Raw genomic sequence first — 25,535 nt, 5'->3', positions numbered from 1 at the left:
TGATGTGACAGAGGTGATACTGACCACAGCGTTCTTGGGGTTGGCCTGCTCATGATGTATCTCCATCAGCTGGTCTGGACTGGCACTCTGGACACGACTCAGCACGTTGAACCAGCCACTGGAGGGAGAGAGAGGGGGGGGGTGTAAGGTTCCACAGAGCAATACACTGGTGGACCACTAGAGGTAATATAACACTGGTGGACCACTAGAGGTAATACAACATCTATACAACACTGGTGGACCACTAGGGGTAATACTATAGACTATTGAGGATTTGAGAAGGTTGTGGAGGGACAATAGAGCCCTGAGTACCTGGCCATTAGGACCTGATGGTGGGACATTAGAGCCCTGAGTACCTGGCCATTAGGACCTGATGGTGGGACATTAGAGCCCTGAGTACCAGGCAGTTAGGCCCTGATGGAGGGACAATAGAGCCCTGAGTACCAGGCAGTTAGGCCCTGATGGAAGGACAATAGAGCCCTGAGTACCAGGCCATTAGGACCTGATGGAGAGACAATAGAGCCCTGAGTACCACGCCATTTGGACCTGATGGAGGAACAATTGATTCCTGAGTACCAGGCCATTAGGACCTGATGGAGGAGCAATAGAGCCCTGAGTACCAGGCCATTAGTACCTGATGGTCGTTAGTGAGTTAGGTCGGCTACTACTAAGGCATGTACAGAGTGCATAAGAGGATATTACCGTGACTCAACAGTCATGTAGAATATTACTGCAGTCATGAATCATGACTGCCGGTGTGGCGTTGTCTGAACATACCTGGCATCTTCAGGAGTCTCTGCGTAGATGTGGTAGGTTCTCTCTTCAGTCACAATGTTCAGAGAATTCTCCTTGGCATGGTTATCTACTATGTCCCTGTAGACAGCAGGATAAGACACCACAGGTTAGAGACGGAGTAGGAATTGGAGAATTTAGGTTAGCTGCAGTAGGCCAACACTGCATTTCATCGGAAATGACACCAGGGCATCAAAAGTAGTGCACTACACAGGGGAATAGGGTGTAGGAGAACTATGGGCCCTGGTTAAAAGTAGTGCACTACACAGGGGAATAGGGTGTAGGAGAACTATGGGCCCTGGTTAAAAGTAGTGCACTACACAGGGGAATAGGGTGTAGGAGAACTATGGGCCCTGGTCAAAAGTAGTGCACTACATAGGGAATAGGGTGTAGGAGAACTATGGGCCCTGGTTAAAAGTAGTGCACTACACAGGGGAATAGGGTGTAGGAGAACTATGGGCCCTGGTTAAAAGTAGTGCACTACACAGGGGAATAGGGTGCCATTTGGAACACAGCCCAGGCTCTTACTTGGCGGAGCGGATGTCGATGGTCCCCCTCAGTTTCTCCTCGCTGTCGCTCTCAAAGTACATGAGTTTATCGTCTCTCAGTACGAACCAGCGCAGCTTCCAGTTCCGTCTGGACAGAGTAGACATGCCACCTCCCTTCTTATACAGCCAGCCACTCTTCAGACTGTCCTGCTTAGCCCTGAACCACATGAAGGTTTCGTCCTTCAACACACACCACCTCCGTCGCCACGGGATCATCAGTCCACCTGGGAGAGAGAGATTGTCACATTATCTTTCTTCTTCCACCAGCTTGGTTATATGTTTACTTTGACAACGCAAGTTTGGAAGTTAACTTTCCATGCCAATAAAGTGTATTAAATTGAACTGAATTGAGTGAGAGGGGGGGGGGATTAGAGAAAGAGGGAAGAGAAAGGAGAGAGAGGAATAGAGAGAGAGGGAGAGAGAGAGAGAGAGAGAGAGAGAGAGAGAGAGAGAGAGAGAGAGAGAGAGAGAGAGAGAGAGAGAGAGAGAGAGAGAATGGAGAGAGGAGAGAGGAGAGAGGAATAATGAAATAGGGAGAGAGGAGAGAGGAATAGAGAAATAGGGAGAGAGACGAGAGAGGAGAGAGAGAGAGGAATAGAGAGAGGGGAGAGAGAGAGAGAGAGGGGGGAGAGAGAGAAATAGAGAAAGAGAGGGAAAGAGGGAGAGAGACAGGTCCACTCACCAACCGAGAATTTGTGTACTAGACTACTGGAGCTCTATAACATAACAGAAACCTGCTGCACTAGTCCACTACAACATAACAGAAGCCTGCTAGACTACTAGAGCTCTACAACATAACAGAAGCCTGCTAGACTACTAGAGCTCTACAACATAACAGAAGCCTGCTAGACTACTAGAGCTCTACAACATAACAGAAGCCTGCTAGACTACTAGAGCTCTACAACATAACAGAAGCCTGCTAGACTACTAGAGCTCTACAACATAACAGAAGCCTGCTAGACTACTAGAGCTCTACAACATAACAGAAGCCTGCTAGACTACTAGAGCTCTACAACATAACAGAAGCCTGCTAGACTACTAGAGCTCTACAACATAACAGAAGCCTGCTAGACTACTAGAGCTCTACAACATAACATAAGCCTGCTAGACTACTAGAGCTCTACAACATAACAGAAGCCTGCTAGACTACTAGAGCTCTACAACATAACAGAAGCCTGCTAGACTACTGGAGCTCTACAACATAACAGAAGCCTGCTAGACTACTAGAGCTCTACAACATAACAGAAGCCTGCTAGACTACTGGAGCTCTACAACATAACAGAAGCCTGCTAGACTACTGGAGCTCTACAACATAACAGAAGCCTGCTAGACTACTAGAGCTCTACAACATAACAGAAGCCTGCTAGACTACTAGAGCTCTACAACATAACAGAAGCCTGCTAGACTACTGGAGCTCTACAACATAACAGAAGCCTGCTAGACTACTGGAACTCTACAACATAACAGAAGCCTGCTAGACTACTAGAGCTCTACAACATAACAGGTGCCTGAAACATATACATGCCTGTCGACCAGTGGTTTATCTAGCATCTGTCCCAAACAGCACCCTATCCCCTATGGGCCCTGGTCAAAAGTAGTGCACTATATAGGAAATAGGGTGCCATTGGTGAATGTACTCACCCTTCATGTAGAGGTAGCTGTGGAAGTATGGAGGTCCAGAGCCGTTCAGTATATTGACCCTTCCATTGGACACCTCCTCGTCTGTGTCCACATAACCATCGGTGCTTGTGTCACTGTCGATAAACTGACCATCACATACATAGACATATTATTACACAGCTAATGTCTAGCCTGAGCACACACAGATCTGGGACCAGGCTAGGATAGTATGGTTCTGTTATAGATCTGGGACCAGGCTAGGATAGTATGGTTCTGTTATAGATCTGGGACCAGGCTAGGATAGTATGGTTCTGTTATAGATCTGGGACCAGGCTAGGATAGTATGGTTCTGCTATAGATATGGGACCAAGCTAGGATAGTATGGTTCTGTTATAGATCTGGGACCAGGCTAGGATAGTATGGTTCTGTTGTAGATCTGGGACCAGGCTAGGATAGTATGGTTCTGTTTTAGATCTGGGACCAGGCTAGGATAGTATGGTTCTGTTATAGATCTGGGACCAGGCTAGGATAGTATGGTTCTGTTATAGATCTGGGACCAGGCTAGGATAGTATGGTTCTGTTAGTGATGTAGGTCTGGGACCAGGCTAGGATCGTATGGTTCTGTTAGTGATGTAGATCTGGGACCAGGCTAGGATAGGATGGTTCTGTTGTAGGTCTGGGACCAGGCTAGGATAGTATGGTTCTGTTATAGATCTGGGACCAGGCTAGGATCGTATGGTTCTGTTATAGATCTGGGACCAGGCTGGGATAGTATGGTTCTGTTATAGATCTGGGACCAGGCTAGGATATTATGGTTCTGTTAGTGATGTACTTCTGGGACCAGGCTAGGATAGTATGGTTCAATATAAGGACAATCCATTTCAATGTACATCTACTGTAACACTGTAGCATAATGACTAAAAAGCTAAAGGAAAACACTCTTTTAACACTTTCATTTTGTAGAAGTGTTTCAGTATATCGATCTGTTTCAGTATATTGATCTGTTTCAATATATCGATCTGTTTCAGTATATCGATCTGTTTCAGTATATCGATCTGTTTCAGTTTATCGATCTGTTTCAGTATATCGATCTGTTTCAGTATATCGATCTGTTTCAGTATATCGATATGTTTCAGTATATCGATCTGTCTCAGTTTATCGATCTGTTTCAGTATATCGATCTGTTTCAGTATATCGATCTGTTTCAGTATATTGATCTGTTTCAATATATCGATCTGTTTCAGTATATCGATCTGTTTCAGTATATCGATCTGTTTCAGTATATCGATCTGTTTCAATATATCGATCTGTTTCAGTATATCGATCTGTTTCAGTATATCGATCTGTTTCAGTATATTGATCTGTTTCAATATATCGATCTGTTTCAATATATCGATCTGTTTCATTATATCGATCTGTTTCAGTATATCGATCTGTTTCAGTATATCGATCTGTTTCAGTATATTGATCTGTTTCAATATATCGATCTGTTTCAATATATCGATCTGTTTCAGTATATCGATCTGTTTCAATATATCGATCTGTTTCAGTATATCGATCTGTTTCAGTATATTGATCTGTTTCAGTATATCGATCTGTTTCAATATATCGATCTGTTTCAGTATATCGATCTGTTTCAATATATCGATCTGTTTCAGTATATCGATCTGTTTCAATATATCGATCTGTTTCAGTATATCGATCTGTTTCAGTATATCGATCTGTTTCAGTATATCGATCTGTTTCAGTATCGATCTGTTTCAGTATATTGATCTTCTTCAGTATATCGATCTGTTTCAATATATCGATCTGTTTCAGTACATTGATCTGTTTCAGTATATCGATCTGTTTCAATATATTGATCTGTTTCAGTATATCGATCTGTTTCAGTATATCGATCTGTTTCAGTATATCGATCTGTTTCAGTATATCGATCTGTATCGATCTTGAAAAGAGTGGATGCTTAATGACTAACATGTAAATGTAGTACAAGTAAACATAGTACTCACAGAGTCTGAGCTGCCTCTGAAGGAGTCCAGGCTGTTCTGAGTACAGGATGATTTCCTCAGCACCTCCTCATCAGTAGCATGTCCGTCCGTGATACTGGCTCCATCTCCCGAGCCTGTACTCCCCTGCACCTCCTCAAACTCCTCCTGGTCACAGTCTGACTCTGTGTCTGGTAGGATGCTAAAGGAGATCTCCTCCCTGGCTCCTGGGACAGGCACAGTGGGCATAAAGTCTACCCTAGAGGGAGCCACGTCTCCTCTTTTCACTGGCATAGCCTCAGGGACTGTGGTGGGCATAACGTCTACCCTGGCGCAGGGTCTGTTGGGTATAACCTCGAATCTTCTGGGTACTCTGTTGATGTCTGGAGCCACCTCTGTTCTCCTGGTGGGTTGGTGGCACAAAGCTTTACCTCCTCCGGTGGTGAGGGCAGGGAGAGGAGGTGGAGCAGGGTGGTGTGTAGGGACACTAGATCCATAGGAGGTGAGGGGGTAGTAAACAGGGGGGCAACACGGGGCCTGTGAGAGGGCCAGGGCCTGTGCTACTAGTCCCTCTGCGAAGGCCGGAGGAGGAGGAGGGAGGGAGGAGAAGAGCTCCTGGTCCAGAGGGATCTCCGCAGGGAGAGGGAAGTCAGGAAGGGGGATACCACTACCGGGACACTCCTCCTTGGCATGGAAGCCCTCATCCACCTCCTCCACCTCCTCCTCGGCCCGGGCCAGGGGAGCGGCGCTCTCTGAGGGGTCGTGGAGATTCTCCTCGCTGGACAGACTCTGTTCCAGACCCCCAAAGTCCAGGAGCTCCAGGAACTCTGTGGCCACGCGAGACGCCTCCTTCTCCAGCCGGTAGATCTCTGCGTCCCTCCTCTGCCGGAGCTCCTCCCCGTTCCCTCCAAGGCCGTCCCCTAACATGGACACCCCGTCCTCCTTCTGGCGCTGCAGCCTCTCAATCTCCTTCTCCAGTCGAAGGATCTCCTCCATCTGACGGGACTCCTCCTCTGAGGTGTGGGGGTGCAGGGAGTGGGACAGGGACACCTCCTTGTGGTACACCTCCTCATGGGGAGCAAGATACTCCATCCTCAGGGAGTTCCTGAAGAGAGAGAAGAAGAGAAAGAACATGATTAGATGGTTAACTGATGGCTGACAGTACAGTACCAGTGTATGTTGGTTGGTTGGCTGATGGCTGACAGCACAGTACCAGTGTATGTTGGTAGGCTGATGGCTGACAGTACAGTACCAGTGTATGTTGGTTGGTTGGCTGATGGCTGACAGTACAGTACCAGTGTATGTTGGTTGGCTGATGGCTGACAGTACAGTACCAGTGTATGTTGGTTGGCTGATGGCTGACAGTAAAGTACCAGTGTATGTAGGTTGGCTGATGGCTGACAGTACAGTACCAGTGTATGTAGGTTGGCTGATGGCTGACAGTAAAGTACCAGTGTATGTTGGTTGCTTGGCTGATGGCTGACAGTACAGTACCAGTGTATGTTGGTTGGTTGGCTGATGGCTGACAGTACAGTACCAGTGCATGTTGGTTGGCTGATGGCTGACAGTACAGTACCAGTGTATGTAGGTTGGCTGATGGCTGACAGTAAAGTGTATGTTGGTTGGCTGACCAGTGTATGTTGGTTGGTTGGCTGATGGCTGACAGTACAGTACCAGTGTATGTTGACAGTTGTACCAGTTGTTGGTTGGCTGATGGCTGACAGTACAGTACCAGTGTATGTTGGTTGGTTGGCTGATGGCTGACAGTACAGTACCAGTGTATGTTGGTTGGTTGGCTGATGGCTGACAGTACAGTACCAGTGTATGTTGGTTGGTTGGCTGATGGCTGACAGTACAGTACCAGTGTATGTTGGTTGGTTGGCTGATGGCTGACAGTACAGTACCAGTGTATGTAGGTTGGCTGATGGCTGACAGTACAGTAACAGTGTATGTAGGTTGGCTGATGGCTGACAGTACAGTACCAGTGTATGTTGGTTGGTTGGCTGATGGCTGACAGTACAGTACCAGTGTATGTAGGTTGGCTGATGGCTGACAGTACAGTACCAGTGTATGTTGGTTGGTTGGCTGATGGCTGACAGTAAAGTACCAGTGTATGTTGGTTGGCTGATGGCTGACAGTAAAGTACCAGTGTATGTTGCTTGGCTGATGGCTGACAGTACAGTACCAGTGTATGTTGGTTGGCTGATGGCTGACAGTACAGTACCAGTGTATGTTGGTTGGCTGATGGCTGACAGTAAAGTACCAGTGTATGTTGGTTGGTTGGCTGATGGCTGACAGTACAGTACCAGTGTATGTTGGGGTTGGCTGATGGCTGACAGTACAGTACCAGTGTATGTAGGTTGGCTGATGGCTGACAGTACAGTACCAGTGTATGTAGGTTGGCTGATGGCTGACAGTACAGTACCAGTGTATGTTGGTTGATGGCTGACAGTACAGTACCAGTGTATGTAGGTTGGCTGATGGCTGACAATAAAGTACCAGTGTATGTTGGTTGGTTGGCTGATGGCTGACAGTACAGTACCAGTGTATGTTGGTTGGTTGGCTGATGGCTGACAGTACAGTACCAGTGTATGTTGGTTGGTTGGCTGATGGCTGACAGTACAGTACCAGTGTATGTTGGTTGGTTGGCTGATGGCTGACAGTACAGTACCGGTGTATGTTGGTTGGCTGATGGCTGACAGTACAGTACCAGTGTATGTTGGTTGGTTGGCTGATGGCTGACAGTACAGTACCAGTGTATGTTGGTTGGTTGATGGCTGACAGTACAGTACCAGTGTATGTTGGTTGGTTGGCTGATGGCTGACAGTACAGTACCAGTGTATGTTGGTTGGTTGGCTGATGGCTGACAGTACAGTACCAGTGTATGTTGGTTGGTTGGCTGATGGCTGACAGTACAGTACCAGTGTATGTTGGTTGGTTGGCTGATGGCTGACAGTACAGTACCAGTGTATGTAGGTTGGCTGATGGCTGACAGTACAGTAACAGTGTATGTAGGTTGGCTGATGGCTGACAGTACAGTACCAGTGTATGTTGGTTGGTTGGCTGATGGCTGACAGTACAGTACCAGTGTATGTTGGTTGGCTGATGGCTGACAGTACAGTACCAGTGTATGTTGGTTGGCTGATGGCTGACAGTACAGTACCAGTGTATGTTGGTTGGCTGATGGCTGACAGTACAGTACCAGTGTATGTTGGTTGGCTGATGGCTGACAGTACAGTACCAGTGTATGTAGGTTGGCTGATGGCTGACAGTACAGTACCAGTGTATGTAGGTTGGCTGATGGCTGACAGTACAGTACCAGTGTATGTTGGTTGGTTGGCTGATGGCTGACAGTACAGTACCAGTGTATGTTGGTTGGTTGGCTGATGGCTGACAGTACAGTACCAGTGTATGTTGGTTGGTTGATGGCTGACAGTACAGTAACAGTGTATGTTGGTTGGTTGGCTGATGGCTGACAGTACAATACCAGTGTATGTTGGTTGGTTGGCTGATGGCTGACAGTACAGTACCAGTGTATGTTGGTTGGTTGGCTGATGGCTGACAGTACAGTACCAGTGTATGTTGGTTGGTTGGCTGATGGCTGACAGTACAGTAACAGTGTATGTTGGTTGGTTGGCTGATGGCTGACAGTACAGTACCAGTGTATGTTGGTTGGTTGGCTGATGGCTGACAGTACAGTACCAGTGTATGTTGGTTGTCTGATGGCTGACAGTACAGTACCAGTGTATGTAGGTTGGCTGATGGCTGACAGTACAGTACCAGTGTATGTAGGTTGGCTGATGGCTGACAGTACAGTAACAGTGTATGTTGGTTGGCTGATGGCTGACAGTACAGTACCAGTGTATGTTGGTTGGTTGGCTGATGGCTGACAGTACAGTACCAGTGTATGTTGGTTGGCTGATAGCTGACAGTACAGTAACAGTGTATGTTGGTTGGTTGGCTGATGGCTGACAGTACAGTACCAGTGTATGTTGGTTGGTTGGCTGATGGCTGACAGTAAAGTGCCAGTGTATGTGGGTTGGCTGATGGCTGACAGTAAAGTACCAGTGTATGTTGGTTGGTTGGCTGATGGCTGACAGTACAGTACCAGTGTATGTGGGTTGGCTGATGGCTGACAGTACAGTACCAGTGTATGTAGGTTGGCTGATGGCTGACAGTACAGTACCAGTGTATGTAGGTTGGCTGATGGCTGACAGTACAGTACCAGTGTATGTTGGTTGGTTGGTTGGCTGATGGCTGACAGTACAGTACCAGTGTATGTTGGTTGGTTGGCTGATGGCTGACAGTACAGTACCAGTGTATGTTGGTTGGTTGGCTGATGGCTGACAGTACAGTAACAGTGTATGTTGGTTGGTTGGCTGATGGCTGACAGTACAGTACCAGTGTATGTTGGTTGGTTGGCTGATGGCTGACAGTACAGTACCAGTGTATGTTGGTTGGCTGATGGCTGACAGTACAGTACCAGTGTATGTAGGTTGGCTGATGGCTGACAGTACAGTACCAGTGTATGTAGGTTGGCTGATGGCTGACAGTACAGTACCAGTGTATGTTGGTTGGCTGATGGCTGACAGTACAGTACCAGTGTATGTAGGTTGGCTGATGGCTGACAGTACAGTACCAGTGTATGTTGGTTGGTTGGCTGATGGCTGACAGTACAGTAACAGTGTATGTTGGTTGGTTGGCTGATGGCTGACAGTACAGTACCAGTGTATGTAGGTTGGCTGATGGCTGACAGTACAGTACCAGTGTATGTAGGTTGGCTGATGGCTGACAGTACAGTACCAGTGTATGTAGGTTGGCTGATGGCTGACAGTACAGTAACAGTGTATGTTGGTTGGCTGATGGCTGACAGTACAGTACCAGTGTATGTTGGTTGGTTGGCTGATGGCTGACAGTACAGTACCAGTGTATGTTGGTTGGCTGATGGCTGACAGTACAGTACCAGTGTATGTTGGTTGGTTGGCTGATGGCTGACAGTAAAGTACCAGTGTATGTTGGTTGGCTGATGGCTGACAGTAAAGTACCAGTGTATGTTGGTTGGCTGATGGCTGACAGTACAGTACCAGTGTATGTTGGTTGGCTGATGGCTGACAGTACAGTACCAGTGTATGTTGATTGGCTGATGGCTGATGGCTGACAGTAAAGTACCAGTGTATGTTGGTTGGTTGGCTGATGGCTGACAGTACAGTACCAGTGTATGTTGGTTGGTTGGCTGATGGCTGACAGTACAGTACCAGTGTATGTAGGTTGGCTGATGGCTGACAGTACAGTACCAGTGTATGTAGGTTGGCTGATGGCTGACAGTACAGTACTAGTGTATGTTGGTTGGCTGATGGCTGACAGTACAGTACCAGTGTATGTAGGTTGGCTGATGGCTGACAATAAAGTACCAGTGTATGTTGGTTGGTTGGCTGATGGCTGACAGTACAGTACCAGTGTATGTTGGTTGGTTGGCTGATGGCTGACAGTACAGTATGTTGGTTGGTTGGCCAGTGTGTATGTTGGTTGGTTGGCTGATGGCTGACAGTACAGTACCAGTGTATGTTGGTTGGTTGGCTGATGGCTGACAGTACAGTACCGGTGTATGTTGGTTGGCTGATGGCTGACAGTACAGTACCAGTGTATGTTGGTTGGTTGGCTGATGGCTGACAGTACAGTACCAGTGTATGTTGGTTGGTTGATGGCTGACAGTACAGTACCAGTGTATGTTGGTTGGTTGGCTGATGGCTGACAGTACAGTACCAGTGTATGTTGGTTGGTTGGCTGATGGCTGACAGTACAGTACCAGTGTATGTTGGTTGGTTGGCTGATGGCTGACAGTACAGTACCAGTGTATGTTGGTTGGTTGGCTGATGGCTGACAGTACAGTACCAGTGTATGTTGGTTGGTTGGCTGATGGCTGACAGTACAGTACCAGTGTATGTTGGTTGGTTGGCTGATGGCTGACAGTACAGTACCAGTGTATGTAGGTTGGCTGATGGCTGACAGTACAGTACCAGTGTATGTAGGTTGGCTGATGGCTGACAGTACAGTACCAGTGTATGTTGGTTGGTTGGCTGATGGCTGACAGTACAGTACCAGTGTATGTTGGTTGGCTGATGGCTGACAGTACAGTACCAGTGTATGTTGGTTGGCTGATGGCTGACAGTACAGTACCAGTGTATGTTGGTTGGCTGATGGCTGACAGTACAGTACCAGTGTATGTAGGTTGGCTGATGGCTGACAGTACAGTACCAGTGTATGTAGGTTGGCTGATGGCTGACAGTGGTGTATGTTGGTTGGCTGACAGTACAGTACCAGTGTATGTTGGTTGGTTGGCTGATGGCTGACAGTACAGTACCAGTGTATGTTGGTTGGTTGGCTGATGGCTGACAGTACAGTACCAGTGTATGTTGGTTGGTTGGCTGATGGCTGACAGTACAGTACCAGTGTATGTTGGTTGGTTGATGGCTGACAGTACAGTACAGTAACAGTGTATGTTGGTTGGTTGGCTGATGGCTGACAGTACAGTACCAGTGTATGTTGGTTGGTTGGCTGATGGCTGACAGTACAGTACCAGTGTATGTTGGTTGGTTGGCTGATGGCTGACAGTACAGTACCAGTGTATGTTGGTTGGTTGGCTGATGGCTGACAGTACAGTAACAGTGTATGTTGGTTGGTTGGCTGATGGCTGACAGTACAGTACCAGTGTATGTTGGTTGGTTGGCTGATGGCTGACAGTACAGTACCAGTGTATGTTGGTTGGCTGATGGCTGACAGTACAGTACCAGTGTATGTAGGTTGGCTGATGGCTGACAGTACAGTACCAGTGTATGTAGGTTGGCTGATGGCTGACAGTACAGTAACAGTGTATGTTGGTTGGCTGATGGCTGACAGTACAGTACCAGTGTATGTTGGTTGGTTGGCTGATGGCTGACAGTACAGTACCAGTGTATGTTGGTTGGCTGATGGCTGACAGTACAGTAACAGTGTATGTTGGTTGGTTGGCTGATGGCTGACAGTACAGTACCAGTGTATGTTGGTTGGTTGGCTGATGGCTGACAGTAAAGTGCCAGTGTATGTGGGTTGGCTGATGGCTGACAGTAAAGTACCAGTGTATGTTGGTTGGTTGGCTGATGGCTGACAGTACAGTACCAGTGTATGTTGGTTGGCTGATGGCTGACTGATGGCTGAGTACAGTACCAGTGTTGGTTGGCTGATGGCTGACAGTACAGTACCAGTGTATGTTGGCTGATGGCTGACAGTACAGTACCAGTGTATGTAGGTTGGCTGATGGCTGACAGTACAGTACCAGTGTATGTAGGTTGGCTGATGGCTGACAGTACAGTACCAGTGTATGTTTGGTTGGTTGGCTGATGGCTGACAGTACAGTACCAGTGTATGTTGGTTGGTTGGCTGATGGCTGACAGTACAGTACCAGTGTATGTTGGTTGGTTGGCTGATGGCTGACAGTACAGTAACAGTGTATGTTGGTTGGTTGGCTGATGGCTGACAGTACAGTACCAGTGTATGTTGGTTGGTTGGCTGATGGCTGACAGTACAGTACCAGTGTATGTTGGTTGGCTGATGGCTGACAGTACAGTACCAGTGTATGTAGGTTGGCTGATGGCTGACAGTACAGTACCAGTGTATGTAGGTTGGCTGATGGCTGACAGTACAGTACCAGTGTATGTTGGTTGGCTGATGGCTGACAGTACAGTACCAGTGTATGTTGGTTGGCTGATGGCTGACAGTACAGTACCAGTGTATGTTGGTTGGTTGGCTGATGGCTGACAGTACAGTAACAGTGTATGTTGGTTGGTTGGCTGATGGCTGACAGTACAGTACCAGTGTATGTAGGTTGGCTGATGGCTGACAGTACAGTACCAGTGTATGTAGGTTGGCTGATGGCTGACAGTACAGTACCAGTGTATGTAGGTTGGCTGATGGCTGACAGTACAGTAACAGTGTATGGGGCTGATGGCTGACAGTACAGTACCAGTGTATGTTGGTTGGTTGGCTGATGGCTGACAGTACAGTACCAGTGTATGTTGGTTGGTTGATGGCTGACAGTACAGTAACAGTGTATGTTGGTTGGTTGGCTGATGGCTGACAGTACAGTACCAGTGTATGTTGGTTGGTTGGCTGATGGCTGACAGTACAGTACCAGTGTATGTTGGTTGGTTGGCTGATGGCTGACAGTACAGTAACAGTGTATGTTGGTTGGTTGGCTGATGGCTGACAGTACAGTACCAGTGTATGTAGGTTGGCTGATGGCTGACAGTACAGTACCAGTGTATGTTGGTTGGCTGATGGCTGACAGTACAGTACCAGTGTATGTAGGTTGGCTGATGGCTGACAGTACAGTACCAGTGTATGTTGGTTGGTGGCTGGTACTGATGGCTGACAGTACAGTAACAGTGTATGTTGGTTGGTTGGCTGATAGCTGACAGTACAGTACCAGTGTATGTAGGTTGGCTGATGGCTGACAGTACAGTACCAGTGTATGTTGGTTGGTTGGTTGGCTGATGGCTGACATGGCTGACAGTACCAGTGTATGTTGGTTGGTTGGCTGATGGCTGACAGTACAGTACCAGTGTATGTTGGTTGGCTGATGGCTGACAGTACAGTACCAGTGTATGTAGGTTGGCTGATGGCTGACAGTACAGTACCAGTGTATGTAGGTTGGCTGATGGCTGACAGTACAGTACCAGTGTATGTTGGTTGGCTGATGGCTGACAGTACAGTACCAGTGTATGTAGGTTGGCTGATGGCTGACAGTACAGTACCAGTGTATGTTGGTTGGTTGGCTGATGGCTGACAGTACAGTAACAGTGTATGTTGGTTGGTTGGCTGATAGCTGACAGTACAGTACCAGTGTATGTAGGTTGGCTGATGGCTGACAGTACAGTACCAGTGTATGTAGGTTGGCTGATGGCTGACAGTACAGTACCAGTGTATGTTGGTTGGCTGATGGCTGACAGTACAGTAACAGTGTATGTTGGTTGGTTGGCTGATGGCTGACAGTACAGTACCAGTGTATGTTGGTTGGCTGATGGCTGACAGTACAGTACCAGTGTATGTTGGTTGGCTGATGGCTGACAGTAAAGTACCAGTGTATGTTGGTTGGCTGATGGCTGACAGTAAAGTACCAGTGTATGTTGCTTGGCTGATGGCTGACAGTACAGTACCAGTGTATTTTGGTTGGCTGATGGCTGACAGTACAGTACCAGTGTATGTTGATAGGCTGATGGCTGACAGTAAAGTACCAGTGTATGTTGGTTGATTGGCTGATGGCTGACAGTACAGTACCAGTGTATGTGGGTTGGCTGATGGCTGACAGTACAGTACCAGTGTATGTAGGTTGGCTGATGGCTGACAGTACAGTACCAGTGTATGTAGGTTGGCTGATGGCTGACAGTACAGTACTAGTGTATGTTGGTTGATGGCTGACAGTACAGTACCAGTGTATGTAGGTTGGCTGATGGCTGACAATAAAGTACCAGTGTATGTTGGTTGGTTGGCTGATGGCTGACAGTACAGTACCAGTGTATGTTGGTTGGTTGGCTGATGGCTGACAGTACAGTACCAGTGTATGTTGGTTGGTTGGCTGATGGCTGACAGTACAGTACCAGTGTATGTTGGTTGGTTGGCTGATGGCTGACAGTACAGTACCGGTGTATGTTGGTTGGCTGATGGCTGACAGTACAGTACCAGTGTATGTTGGTTGGTTGGCTGATGGCTGACAGTACAGTACCAGTGTATGTTGGTTGGTTGATGGCTGACAGTACAGTAACAGTGTATGTTGGTTGGTTGGCTGATGGCTGACAGTACAGTACCAGTGTATGTTGGTTGGTTGGCTGATGGCTGACAGTACAGTACCAGTGTATGTTGGTTGGTTGGCTGATGGCTGACAGTACAGTACCAGTGTATGTTGGTTGGTTGGCTGATGGCTGACAGTACAGTAACAGTGTATGTTGGTTGGTGTTGGTTGGTTGGCTGATGGCTGACAGTACAGTACCAGTGTATGTTGGTTGGTTGGCTGATGGCTGACAGTACAGTACCAGTGTATGTTGGTTGGCTGATGGCTGACAGTACAGTATGTTGGTTGGTTGGCCAGTGTATGTATGTTGGTTGGCTGATGGCTGACAGTACAGTACCAGTGTATGTTGGTTGGCTGATGGCTGACAGTACAGTACCAGTGTATGTAGGTTGGCTGATGGCTGACAGTACAGTACCAGTGTATGTAGGTTGGCTGATGGCTGACAGTACAGTACCAGTGTATGTTGGTTGGTTGGCTGATGGCTGACAGTACAGTACCAGTGTATGTTGGTTGGTTGGCTGATGGCTGACAGTACAGTACCAGTGTATGTTGGTTGGTTGGCTGATGGCTGACAGTACAGTACCAGTGTATGTTGGTTGGTTGGCTGATGGCTGACAGTACAGTAACAGTGTATGTTGGTTGGTTGGCTGATGGCTGACAGTACAGTACCAGTGTATGTAGGTTGGCTGATGGCTGACAGTACAGTACCAGTGTATGTAGGTTGGCTGATGGCTGACAGTACAGTACCAGTGTATGTAGGTTGGCTGATGGCTGACAGTACAGTACCAGTGTATGTAGGTTGGCTGATGGCTGACAGTACAGTACCAGTGTATGTTGGTTGGCTGATGGCTGACAGTACAGTACCAGTGTATGTAGGTTGGCTGATGGCTGACAGTACAGTACCAGTGTATGTTGGTTGGTTGGCTGATGGCTGACAGTACAGTAACAGTGTATGTTGGTTGGTTGGCTGATGGCTGACAGTACAGTACCAGTGTATGTAGGTTGGCTGATGGCTGACAGTACAGTACCAGTGTATGTAGGTTGGCTGATGGCTGACAGTACAGTACCAGTGTATGTAGGTTGGCTGATGGCTGACAGTACAGTACCAGTGTATGTTGGTTGGTTGAGTGTATGTGTATGGTTGGCTGATGGCTGACAGTACAGTACCAGTGTATGTTGGTTGGTTGGTTGGTTGGTACTACCAGTGTATGGCTGATGGCTGACAGTACAGTACCAGTGTATGTTGGTTGGTTGGCTGATGGCTGACAGTACAGTACCAGTGTATGTTGGTTGGTTGGCTGATGGCTGACAGTACAGTAACAGTGTATGTTGGTTGGTTGGCTGATGGCTGACAGTACAGTACCAGTGTATGTAGGTTGGCTGATGGCTGACAGTACAGTACCAGTGTATGTTGGTTGGCTGATGGCTGACAGTACAGTACCAGTGTATGTAGGTTGGCTGATGGCTGACAGTACAGTACCAGTGTATGTTGGTTGGTTGGCTGATGGCTGACAGTACAGTAACAGTGTATGTTGGTTGGTTGGCTGATAGCTGACAGTACAGTACCAGTGTATGTAGGTTGGCTGATGGCTGACAGTACAGTACCAGTGTATGTTGGTTGGTTGGTTGGCTGATGGCTGACAGTACAGTACCAGTGTATGTTGGTTGGTTGGCTGATGGCTGACAGTACAGTACCAGTGTATGTTGGTTGGCTGATGGCTGACAGTACAGTACCAGTGTATGTAGGTTGGCTGATGGCTGACAGTACAGTACCAGTGTATGTAGGTTGGCTGATGGCTGACAGTACAGTACCAGTGTATGTTGGTTGGCTGATGGCTGACAGTACAGTACCAGTGTATGTAGGTTGGCTGATGGCTGACAGTACAGTACCAGTGTATGTTGGTTGGTTGGCTGATGGCTGACAGTACAGTAACAGTGTATGTTGGTTGGTTGGCTGATGGCTGACAGTACAGTACCAGTGTATGTTGGTTGGCTGATGGCTGACAGTACAGTACCAGTGTATGTAGGTTGGCTGATGGCTGACAGTACAGTACCAGTGTATGTTGGTTGGCTGATGGCTGACAGTACAGTACCAGTGTATGTTGGTTGGTTGGCTGATGGCTGACAGTACAGTACCAGTGTATGTTGGTTGGCTGATGGCTGACAGTACAGTACCAGTGTATGTTGGTTGGCTGATGGCTGACAGTAAAGTACCAGTGTATGTTGGTTGGCTGATGGCTGACAGTACAGTACCAGTGTATTTTGGTTGGCTGATGGCTGACAGTACAGTACCAGTGTATGTAGGTTGGCTGATGGCTGACAGTACAGTACCAGTGTATGTTGGTTGGTTGGCTGATGGCTGACAATACAGTGCCAGTGTATGTGGGTTGGCTGATGGCTGACAGTAAAGTACCAGTGTATGTAGGTTGGCTGATGGCTGACAATACAGTGCCAGTATGTGGGTTGGCTGATGGCTGACAGTACAGTAACAGTGTATGTTGGTTGGCTGATGGCTGACAGTACAGTACCAGTGTATGTAGGTTGGCTGATGGCTGACAGTACAGTACCAGTGTATGTTGGTTGGTTGATGGCTGACAGTACAGTACCAGTGTATGTAGTTTGGCTGATGGCTGACAGTACAGTACCAGTGTATGTTGGTTGGCTGATGGCTGACAGTACAGTACCAGTGTATGGCTGATGGCTGAGGTACCAGTGTATGTTGATAGGCTGATGGCTGACAGTAAAGTACCAGTGTATGTTGGTTGATTGGCTGATGGCTGACAGTAAAGTACCAGTGTATGTAGGTTGGCTGATGGCTGACAGTACAGTACCAGTGTATGTTGGTTGGTTGGCTGATGGCTGACAATACAGTGCCAGTGTATGTGGGTTGGCTGATGGCTGACAGTAAAGTACCAGTGTATGTAGGTTGGCTGATGGCTGACAATACAGTGCCAGTGTATGTGGGTTGGCTGATGGCTGACAGTACAGTAACAGTGTATGTTGGTTGGCTGATGGCTGACAGTACAGTACCAGTGTATGTAGGTTGGCTGATGGCTGACAGTACAGTACCAGTGTATGTTGGTTGGTTGGTTGATGGCTGACAGTACAGTACCAGTGTATGTAGTTTGGCTGATGGCTGACAGTACAGTACCAGTGTATGTTGGTTGGCTGATGGCTGACAGTACAGTACCAGTGTATGTTGATAGGCTGATGGCTGACAGTAAAGTACCAGTGTATGTTGGTTGATTGGCTGATGGCTGACAGTACAGTACCAGTGTATGTTGGTTGGCTGATGGCTGACAGTACAGTACCAGTGTATGTTGGTTGGCTGATGGCTGACAGTACAGTACCAGTGTATGTTGGTTGGCTGATGGCTGACAGTACAGTACTAGTGTATGTTGGTTGATGGCTGACAGTACAGTACCAGTGTATGTAGGTTGGCTGATGGCTGACAGTACAGTACCAGTGTATGTTGGTTGGTTGGCTGATGGCTGACAATACAGTGCCAGTGTATGTGGGTTGGCTGATGGCTGACAGTAAAGTACCAGTGTATGTTGGTTGGCTGATGGCTGACAGTACAGTACCAGTGTATGTTGGTTGGCTGATGGCTGACAGTACAGTACCAGTGTATGTGGGTTGGCTGATGGCTGACAGTAAAGTACCAGTGTATGTTGGTTGGCTGATGGCTGACAGTAAAGTACCAGTGTATGTTGGTTGGCTGATGGCTGACAGTACAGTACCAGTGTATGTAGGTTGGCTGATGGCTGACAGTACAGTACCAGTGTATGTTGGTGTACCTGTTGTTAGCTGTAGTGTTTTTCTTCTCTTCCTGTCCGTTGCTAAGCTCCTCCTCTTTTCTACTCAGTGTTTCATGCTCCTGTTGTAGTCTCAGTCTCTCCTCCTTCATCCTCAACTCCTCCAGCTCTAACACCCTTTGTCTCTCCTCCTCTTCCTCTCTCCTTCTCCGCTCCTCTTCCTCTCTCCTCCTCCGCTCCTCCTCCTCTTCCTCCCTCCTCCTCCGTTCCTCCTGCTCTCGTCTCGTCTCCTCTTCCAGCCTCCTGCTCTCCTCCTCCCTACTCCTCCTCTCCTCCTCCTCCCTCTGCCTTCTCTCCTCCTCCTCCCTCCTCCTTTTCTCCTCAGAGAGCTGTCGATAGAGGCTTCGGGCCAGCCGACCACGTTGGTGTTTCTGGAGAAGGACAGCTGCAGCACGGAGCCGCAGGAACACGCGTCTCCAGAAGTAAGCCCTGTAGTTCTTCTGGATGGTGATGGTGCTGGTCAGGACCCTCCTATAGTGCTTCCTATGGGGACACATATAGTCAGTCACTACCTCTTGTAGTGCTTCCTATGGGGACACATATAGTCAGTCACTACCTCTTATAGTGCGTCCTATGGGGAGGGGACAACACAAGACAAGTCACTGTCTGGCTGTCCACTCATTGTTCAAACAACATTTCACCCACAATGCCCCTCTCCCTCACCCACAGGACCCCCACCCTGACTCTCATCTCTACTCTATCTGGAGCTCTACTCTCTACTCTGTCTGGAGCTCTACTCTCTACTCTACTCTGACTGGAGCTCTACTCTCTACTTTAAACTGACTGGAGCTCTACTCTACTCTGTCTGGAGCTCTACTCTCTACTCTACTCTGCCTGGAGCTCTACTCTACTCTGTCTGGAGCACTACTCTACTCTACTCTGTCTGGAGCTCTACTCTACTCTACTCTGCTCTGTCTGGAGCTCTACTCTCTACTCTACTCTGACTGGAGCTCTACTCTACTCTGTCTGGAGCTCTACTCTTTACTATAGTCTGTTTGGAGATCTACTCTCTCCTCTACTCTGTCCGGAACTCTACTCTTATCTGGAGCTCTGCTCTCTACTCTACTCTGATTGGAGCTCTACTCTACTCTGTCTGGAGCTCTACTCTACTATACTCTGACTGGAGCTCTACTCTCTACTCGACTCTGTCTGGAGCTCTACTCTACTCTGTCTGGAGCTCTACACTACTCTGTCTGGAGCTCTACTCTACTCTATGCTGACTGGAGCTCTACTCTCTCCTCTACTCAAACAAAAACTTTATCAACTGTATTTTATATAATAATACGTTAGAGCACTAAACAATCATGACATTGAAACTGTAGGACTGTCTAATCTTTCTAGAAATGGTAGCAGCAGCTAGATGTTAATCAAGGTTCGTAATATCCACAATACTGATAGACTGTTGAGAATATATTGTTGTCGCTCTTAAAATGTAATTACTATCCTTATCAGCCTGGTCTCTGAGAAAAACATAGAATATTTTACTAAAATCTGTGCCACTCCATTTAGTATGATATGTTTCTTTACGTTAGGTTACATTACATTAACTACCAGATGTAAGATAATACATGTGCATCTGGGACACTCAAGTATGGTAGTATGGTACGTTTGGTATGGACAGTAGGTTAACAATGTAGCATATCATACTCAAGCAGTCGAACATAGCATATCATACTAAAGCAGTCGAACATAGCATATCAGACTAAAGCAGTCGAACATAGCATATCATACTAAAGCAGTCGAACATAGCATATCAGACTAAAGCAGTCGAACATAGCATATCATACTAAAGCAGTCGAACATAGCATATCAGACTAAAGCAGTCGAACATAGCATATCATACTAAAGCAGTCGAACATAGATATCATACTAAAGCAGTCGAACATAGCATATCAGACTAAAGCAGTCGAACATAGCATATCATACTAAAGCAGTCGAACATAGCATATCATACTAAAGCAGTCGAACATAGCATATCAGACTAAAGCAGTCGAACATAGCATATCAGACTAAAGCAGTCGAACATAGCATATCATACTAAAGCAGTCGAACATAGCATATCATACTAAAGCAGTCGAACATAGCATATCAGACTAAAGCAGTCGAACATAGCATATCGTACTAAAGCAGTCGAACAGAGCATATCAGACTAAAGCAGTCGAACATAGCATATCGTACTAAAGCAGTCGAACATAGCATATCGTACTAAAGCAGTCGAACAGAGCATATCAGACTAAAGCAGTCGAACATAGCATATCGTACTAAAGCAGTCGAACATAGCATATCGTACTAAAGCAGTCGAACATAGCATATCAGACTAAAGCAGTCGAACATAGCATATCATACTAAAGCAGTCGAACATAGCATATCAGACTAAAGCAGTCGAACATAGCATATCATACTAAAGCAGACGAACATAGCATATCATACTAAAGCAGTCGAACATAGCATATCAGACTAAAGCAGTCGAACATAGCATATCAGACTAAAGCAGTCGAACATAGCATATCATACTAAAGCAGTCAAATATAGCATATCATACTAAAGCAGTCGAACATAGCATATCAGACTAAAGCAGTCGAACATAGCATATCGTACTAAAGCAGTCGAACAGAGCATATCGTACTAAAGCAGTCGAACATAGCATATCGTACTAAAGCAGTCGAACATAGCATATCAGACTAAAGCAGTCGAACATAGCATATCATACTAAAGCAGTTGAACATAGCATATCGTACTAAAGCAGTCGAACATAGCATATCGTACTAAAGCAGTCGAACATAGCATATCATACTAAAGCAGTCAAATATAGCATATCATACTAAAGCAGTCGAACATAGCATATCAGACTAAAGCAGTCGAACATAGCATATCGTACTAAAGCAGTCGAACATAGCATATCATACTAAAGCAGTCGAACATAGCATATCGTACTAAAGCAGTCGAACATAGCATATCGTAATAAAGCAGTCAAACATAGCATATCATACTCAAACAGTCGAACATAGTATATCGTAATAAAGCAGTCGAACATAGCATATCGTACTAAAGCAGTCGAACATAGCATATCAGACTAAAGCAGTCGAACATAGCATATCAGACTAAAGCAGTCGGACATAGCATATCAGACTAAAGCAGTCGAACATAGCATATCGTACTAAAGCAGTCGAACATAGCATATCATACTAAAGCAGTCGAACATAGCATATCGTAATAAAGCAGTCAAACATAGCATATCATACTCAAGCTGTCGAACATAGCATATCGTAATAAAGCAGTCGAACATAGCATATCGTAATAAAGTAGTCTAACATAGCATATCATACTAAAGCAGTCGAACATAGCATATTGTACTAAAGTAGTCGAACATAGCATATTGTACTAAAGCAGTCGAACATAGCATATCATACTAAAGCAGTCGAACATAGCATATCAAACTAAAGCAGTCGAACATAGCATATCATACTAAAGCAGTCGAACATAGCATATCATACTAAAGCAGTCGAACATAGCATATCATACTAAAGCAGTCGAACATAGCATATCATACTAAAGCAGTCGAACATAGCATATCATACTAAAGCAGTCGAACATAGCATATCATACTAAACAGGTTCAATTAAGACGTAGGATAATATACGTCCTACAATTCCTTTTAGGTAGGCCAATGTAATGTAATCTAAAGTAAAGTAACATATATTAACTGGAGTGGCACAGATTTGAGTAAAAATATAATAGATTTTGCTCTGAGACCAGGTTACATTTATAACTTGATAATCCAGATATGACTGGTTCTATGTATATAGACACTGGTACGGATCTTCCTACACTTATTCTGGAACACATTCCAAACACAGTCCAAACACAGTCCAAACAGTCAAAACACAGTCCAAACACAGTCCAAACAGTCCAAACACAGTCCAAACAGTCCAAACACAGTCCAAACACAGTCCAAACAGTCTAAACACAGTCCAAACAGTCCAAACACAGTCCAAACACAGTCCAAACACAGTCCAAACAGTCCAAACACAGTTCAAACAGTCCAAACACAGTTCAAACAGTCCAAACACAGTCCAAGCACATTCCAAACAGTCCAAACACAGTCCAAACACAGTCCAAACACAGTCCAAACACAGTCCAAACAGTCTAAACACAGTCCAAACAGTCCAAACACAGTCCAAACACAGTCCAAACACAGTCCAAACAGTCCAAACACAGTTCAAACAGTCCAAACACAGTTCAAACAGTCCAAACACAGTCCAAGCACATTCCAAACAGTCCAAACACAGTCCAAACACAGTCCAAACAGTCCAAACACAGTCCAAACACAGTCCAAACACAGTCCAAACACAGTCCAAACAGTCCAAACACATTCCAAACAGTCTAAACACATTCCAAACAGTCTAAACACATTCCAAACAGTCTAAACACATTCCAAACACAGTCCAAACACATTCCAAACAGTCTAAACACAGTCCAAACACAGTCCAAACAGTCCAAACACATTCCAAACACATTCCAAACACAGTCCAAACACAGTCCAAACACAGTCCAAACACATTCCAAACACATTCCAAACAGTCCAAACACAGTCCAAACACAGTCCAAACAGTCCAAACACAGTCCAAACACAGTTCAAACACATTCCAAACACAGTCCAAACACATTCCAAACAGTCCAAACATAGTCCAAACACAGTCCAAACAGTCTAAACACAGTCCAAACAGTCTAAACACAGTCCAAACAGTCTAAACACAGTCCAAACACAGTCCAAACAGTATAAACACAGTCCAAATACAGTCCAAACACAGTCCAAACAGTCTAAACACAGTCCAAACACAGTCCAAACAGTCTAAACACAGTCCAAACACAGTCCAAACACAGTCCAAACAGTCTAAACACAATCCAAATACAGTCCAAACAGTCTAAACACAGTCTAAACACAGTCTAAACACAGTCCAAACATTCCAAACACATTCCAAACACATTCCAAACACAGTCCAAACACAGTCCAAACACAGTCCAAACACGGTCCAAACACGGTCCAAACAGTCTATACACAGTCCAAACAGTCCAAACACATTCCAAACAAAGTCCAAACAGTCCAAACACTTTCCAAACAGTCTAAACACATTCCAAACAGTCTAAACACAGTCCAAACACAGTCCAAACAGTCCAAACAGTCTAAACACAGTCCAAACAGTCCAAACAGTCCAAACACATTCCAAACACAGTCCAAACACAGTCCAAACAGTCCAAACACATTCCAAACACAGTCCAAACACAGTCCAAACACATTCCAAACACATTCCAAACAGTCCAAACACAGTCCAAACACAGTCCAAACACAGTCCAAACAGTCCAAACACAGTCAAAACAGTCTAAACACAGTCCAAACAGTCTAAACACAGTCCAAACACAGTCCAAACAGTCTAAACACAGTCCAAACACAGTCCAAACACAGTCCAAACACATTCCAAACACAGTCCAAACACAGTCCAAACAGTCCAAACACAGTCCAAACACAGTCCAAACACAGTCCAAACAGTCCAAACACATTCCAAACACAGTCCAAACAGCCTAAACACAGTCCAAACACAGTCCAAACAGTCTAAACACAGTCAAAACAGTCCAAACAGTCCAAACACATTCCAAACAGTCCAAACACATTCCAAACACAGTCCAAACACAGTCCAAACAGTCTAAACACAGTCCAAACAGTCCAAACACAGTCTAAACACAGTCCAAACACAGTCCAAACATTCTAAACACAGTCAAAACAGTCCAAACAGTCCAAACACAGTCCAAACACATTCCAAACAGTCCAAACACAGTCCAAACACAGTCCAAACAGTCTAAACACAGTCCAAACAGTCTAAACCCAGTCCAAACACAGTCCAAACAGTCTAAACACAGTCCAAACAGTCCAAACACAGTCCAAACACAGTCCAAACAGTCCAAACACGTTCCAAACAGTCTAAACACAGTCCAAACACAGTCCAAACAGTCTAAACACAGTCCAAACAGTCCAAACACATTCCAAACACATTCCAAACACAGTCCAAACACAGTCCAAACACAGTCCAAACACATTCCAAACACATTCCAAACAGTCCAAACACAGTCCAAACACAGTCCAAACACAGTCCAAACAGTCCAAACACAGTCCAAACACAGTCCAAACACAGTCCAAACAGTCTAAACACAGTCCAAACACAGTCCAAACAGTCTAAACACAGTCCAAACACAGTCCAAACACAGTCCAAACACATTCCAAACACAGTCCAAACACAGTCCAAACAGTCCAAACACAGTCCAAACACAGTCCAAACAGTCCAAACACAGTCCAAACACATTCCAAACACAGTCCAAACAGTCTAAACACAGTCCAAACACAGTCCAAACAGTCTAAACACAGTCCAAACAGTCCAAACACATTCCAAACAGTCCAAACACATTCCAAACACAGTCCAAACACAGTCCAAACAGTCTAAACACAGTCCAAACAGTCCAAACAGTCCAAACACAGTCCAAACAGTCCAAACACAGTCCAAACACAGTCCAAACACAGTCCAAACACATCCCAAACAGTCCAAACAGTCTAAACACAGTCCAAACAGTCCAAACACAGTCCAAACACAGTCCAAACAGTCCAAAGACATTCCAAACACAGTCCAAACACAGTCCAAACAGTCCAAACACAGTCCAAACAGTCTAAACACATTCCAAACAGTCCAAACACAGTCCAAACAGTCTAAACACAGTCCAAACACAGTCCAAACACAGTCCAAACACATTCCAAACACAGTCCAAACACAGTCCAAGCACAGTCCAAACAGTCCAAACACATTCCAAACACAGTCCAAACACAGTCCAAGCACAGTCCAAACACAGTCCAAACAGTCCAAACACAGTCCAAACACAGTCCAAACACAGTCCAAACAGTCCCCAA

General features: G+C 46.0%; 1 protein-coding gene across 1 annotated transcript in view; it reads right to left on the bottom strand.

Annotated features, from left to right (window-relative positions):
* LOC124044486 (unconventional myosin-X-like) overlaps positions 1-25,535 on the bottom strand; it is a 175,984-nt gene that overhangs the window by 22,852 nt on the left and 127,597 nt on the right. The window contains exons 20-25 of the mRNA XM_046364115.1: positions 18,566-19,066; positions 4,970-6,050; positions 2,982-3,105; positions 1,321-1,564; positions 778-873; positions 25-118 (exon numbers count right to left, since the gene is read on the bottom strand). Of these exons, the coding sequence (XP_046220071.1) occupies positions 25-118; positions 778-873; positions 1,321-1,564; positions 2,982-3,105; positions 4,970-6,050; positions 18,566-19,066 (2,140 nt within the window). The remainder of the gene's footprint in view (positions 1-24; positions 119-777; positions 874-1,320; positions 1,565-2,981; positions 3,106-4,969; positions 6,051-18,565; positions 19,067-25,535) is intronic.

The sequence above is a fragment of the Oncorhynchus gorbuscha genome, linkage group LG09, assembly GCF_021184085.1.
Source record: "Oncorhynchus gorbuscha isolate QuinsamMale2020 ecotype Even-year linkage group LG09, OgorEven_v1.0, whole genome shotgun sequence".
Taxonomy (NCBI): Eukaryota; Metazoa; Chordata; class Actinopteri; order Salmoniformes; family Salmonidae; genus Oncorhynchus; species Oncorhynchus gorbuscha.
Note: the sequence above shows the minus strand (reverse complement) of the source record. Positions and strands in the feature narration are given on the sequence as shown.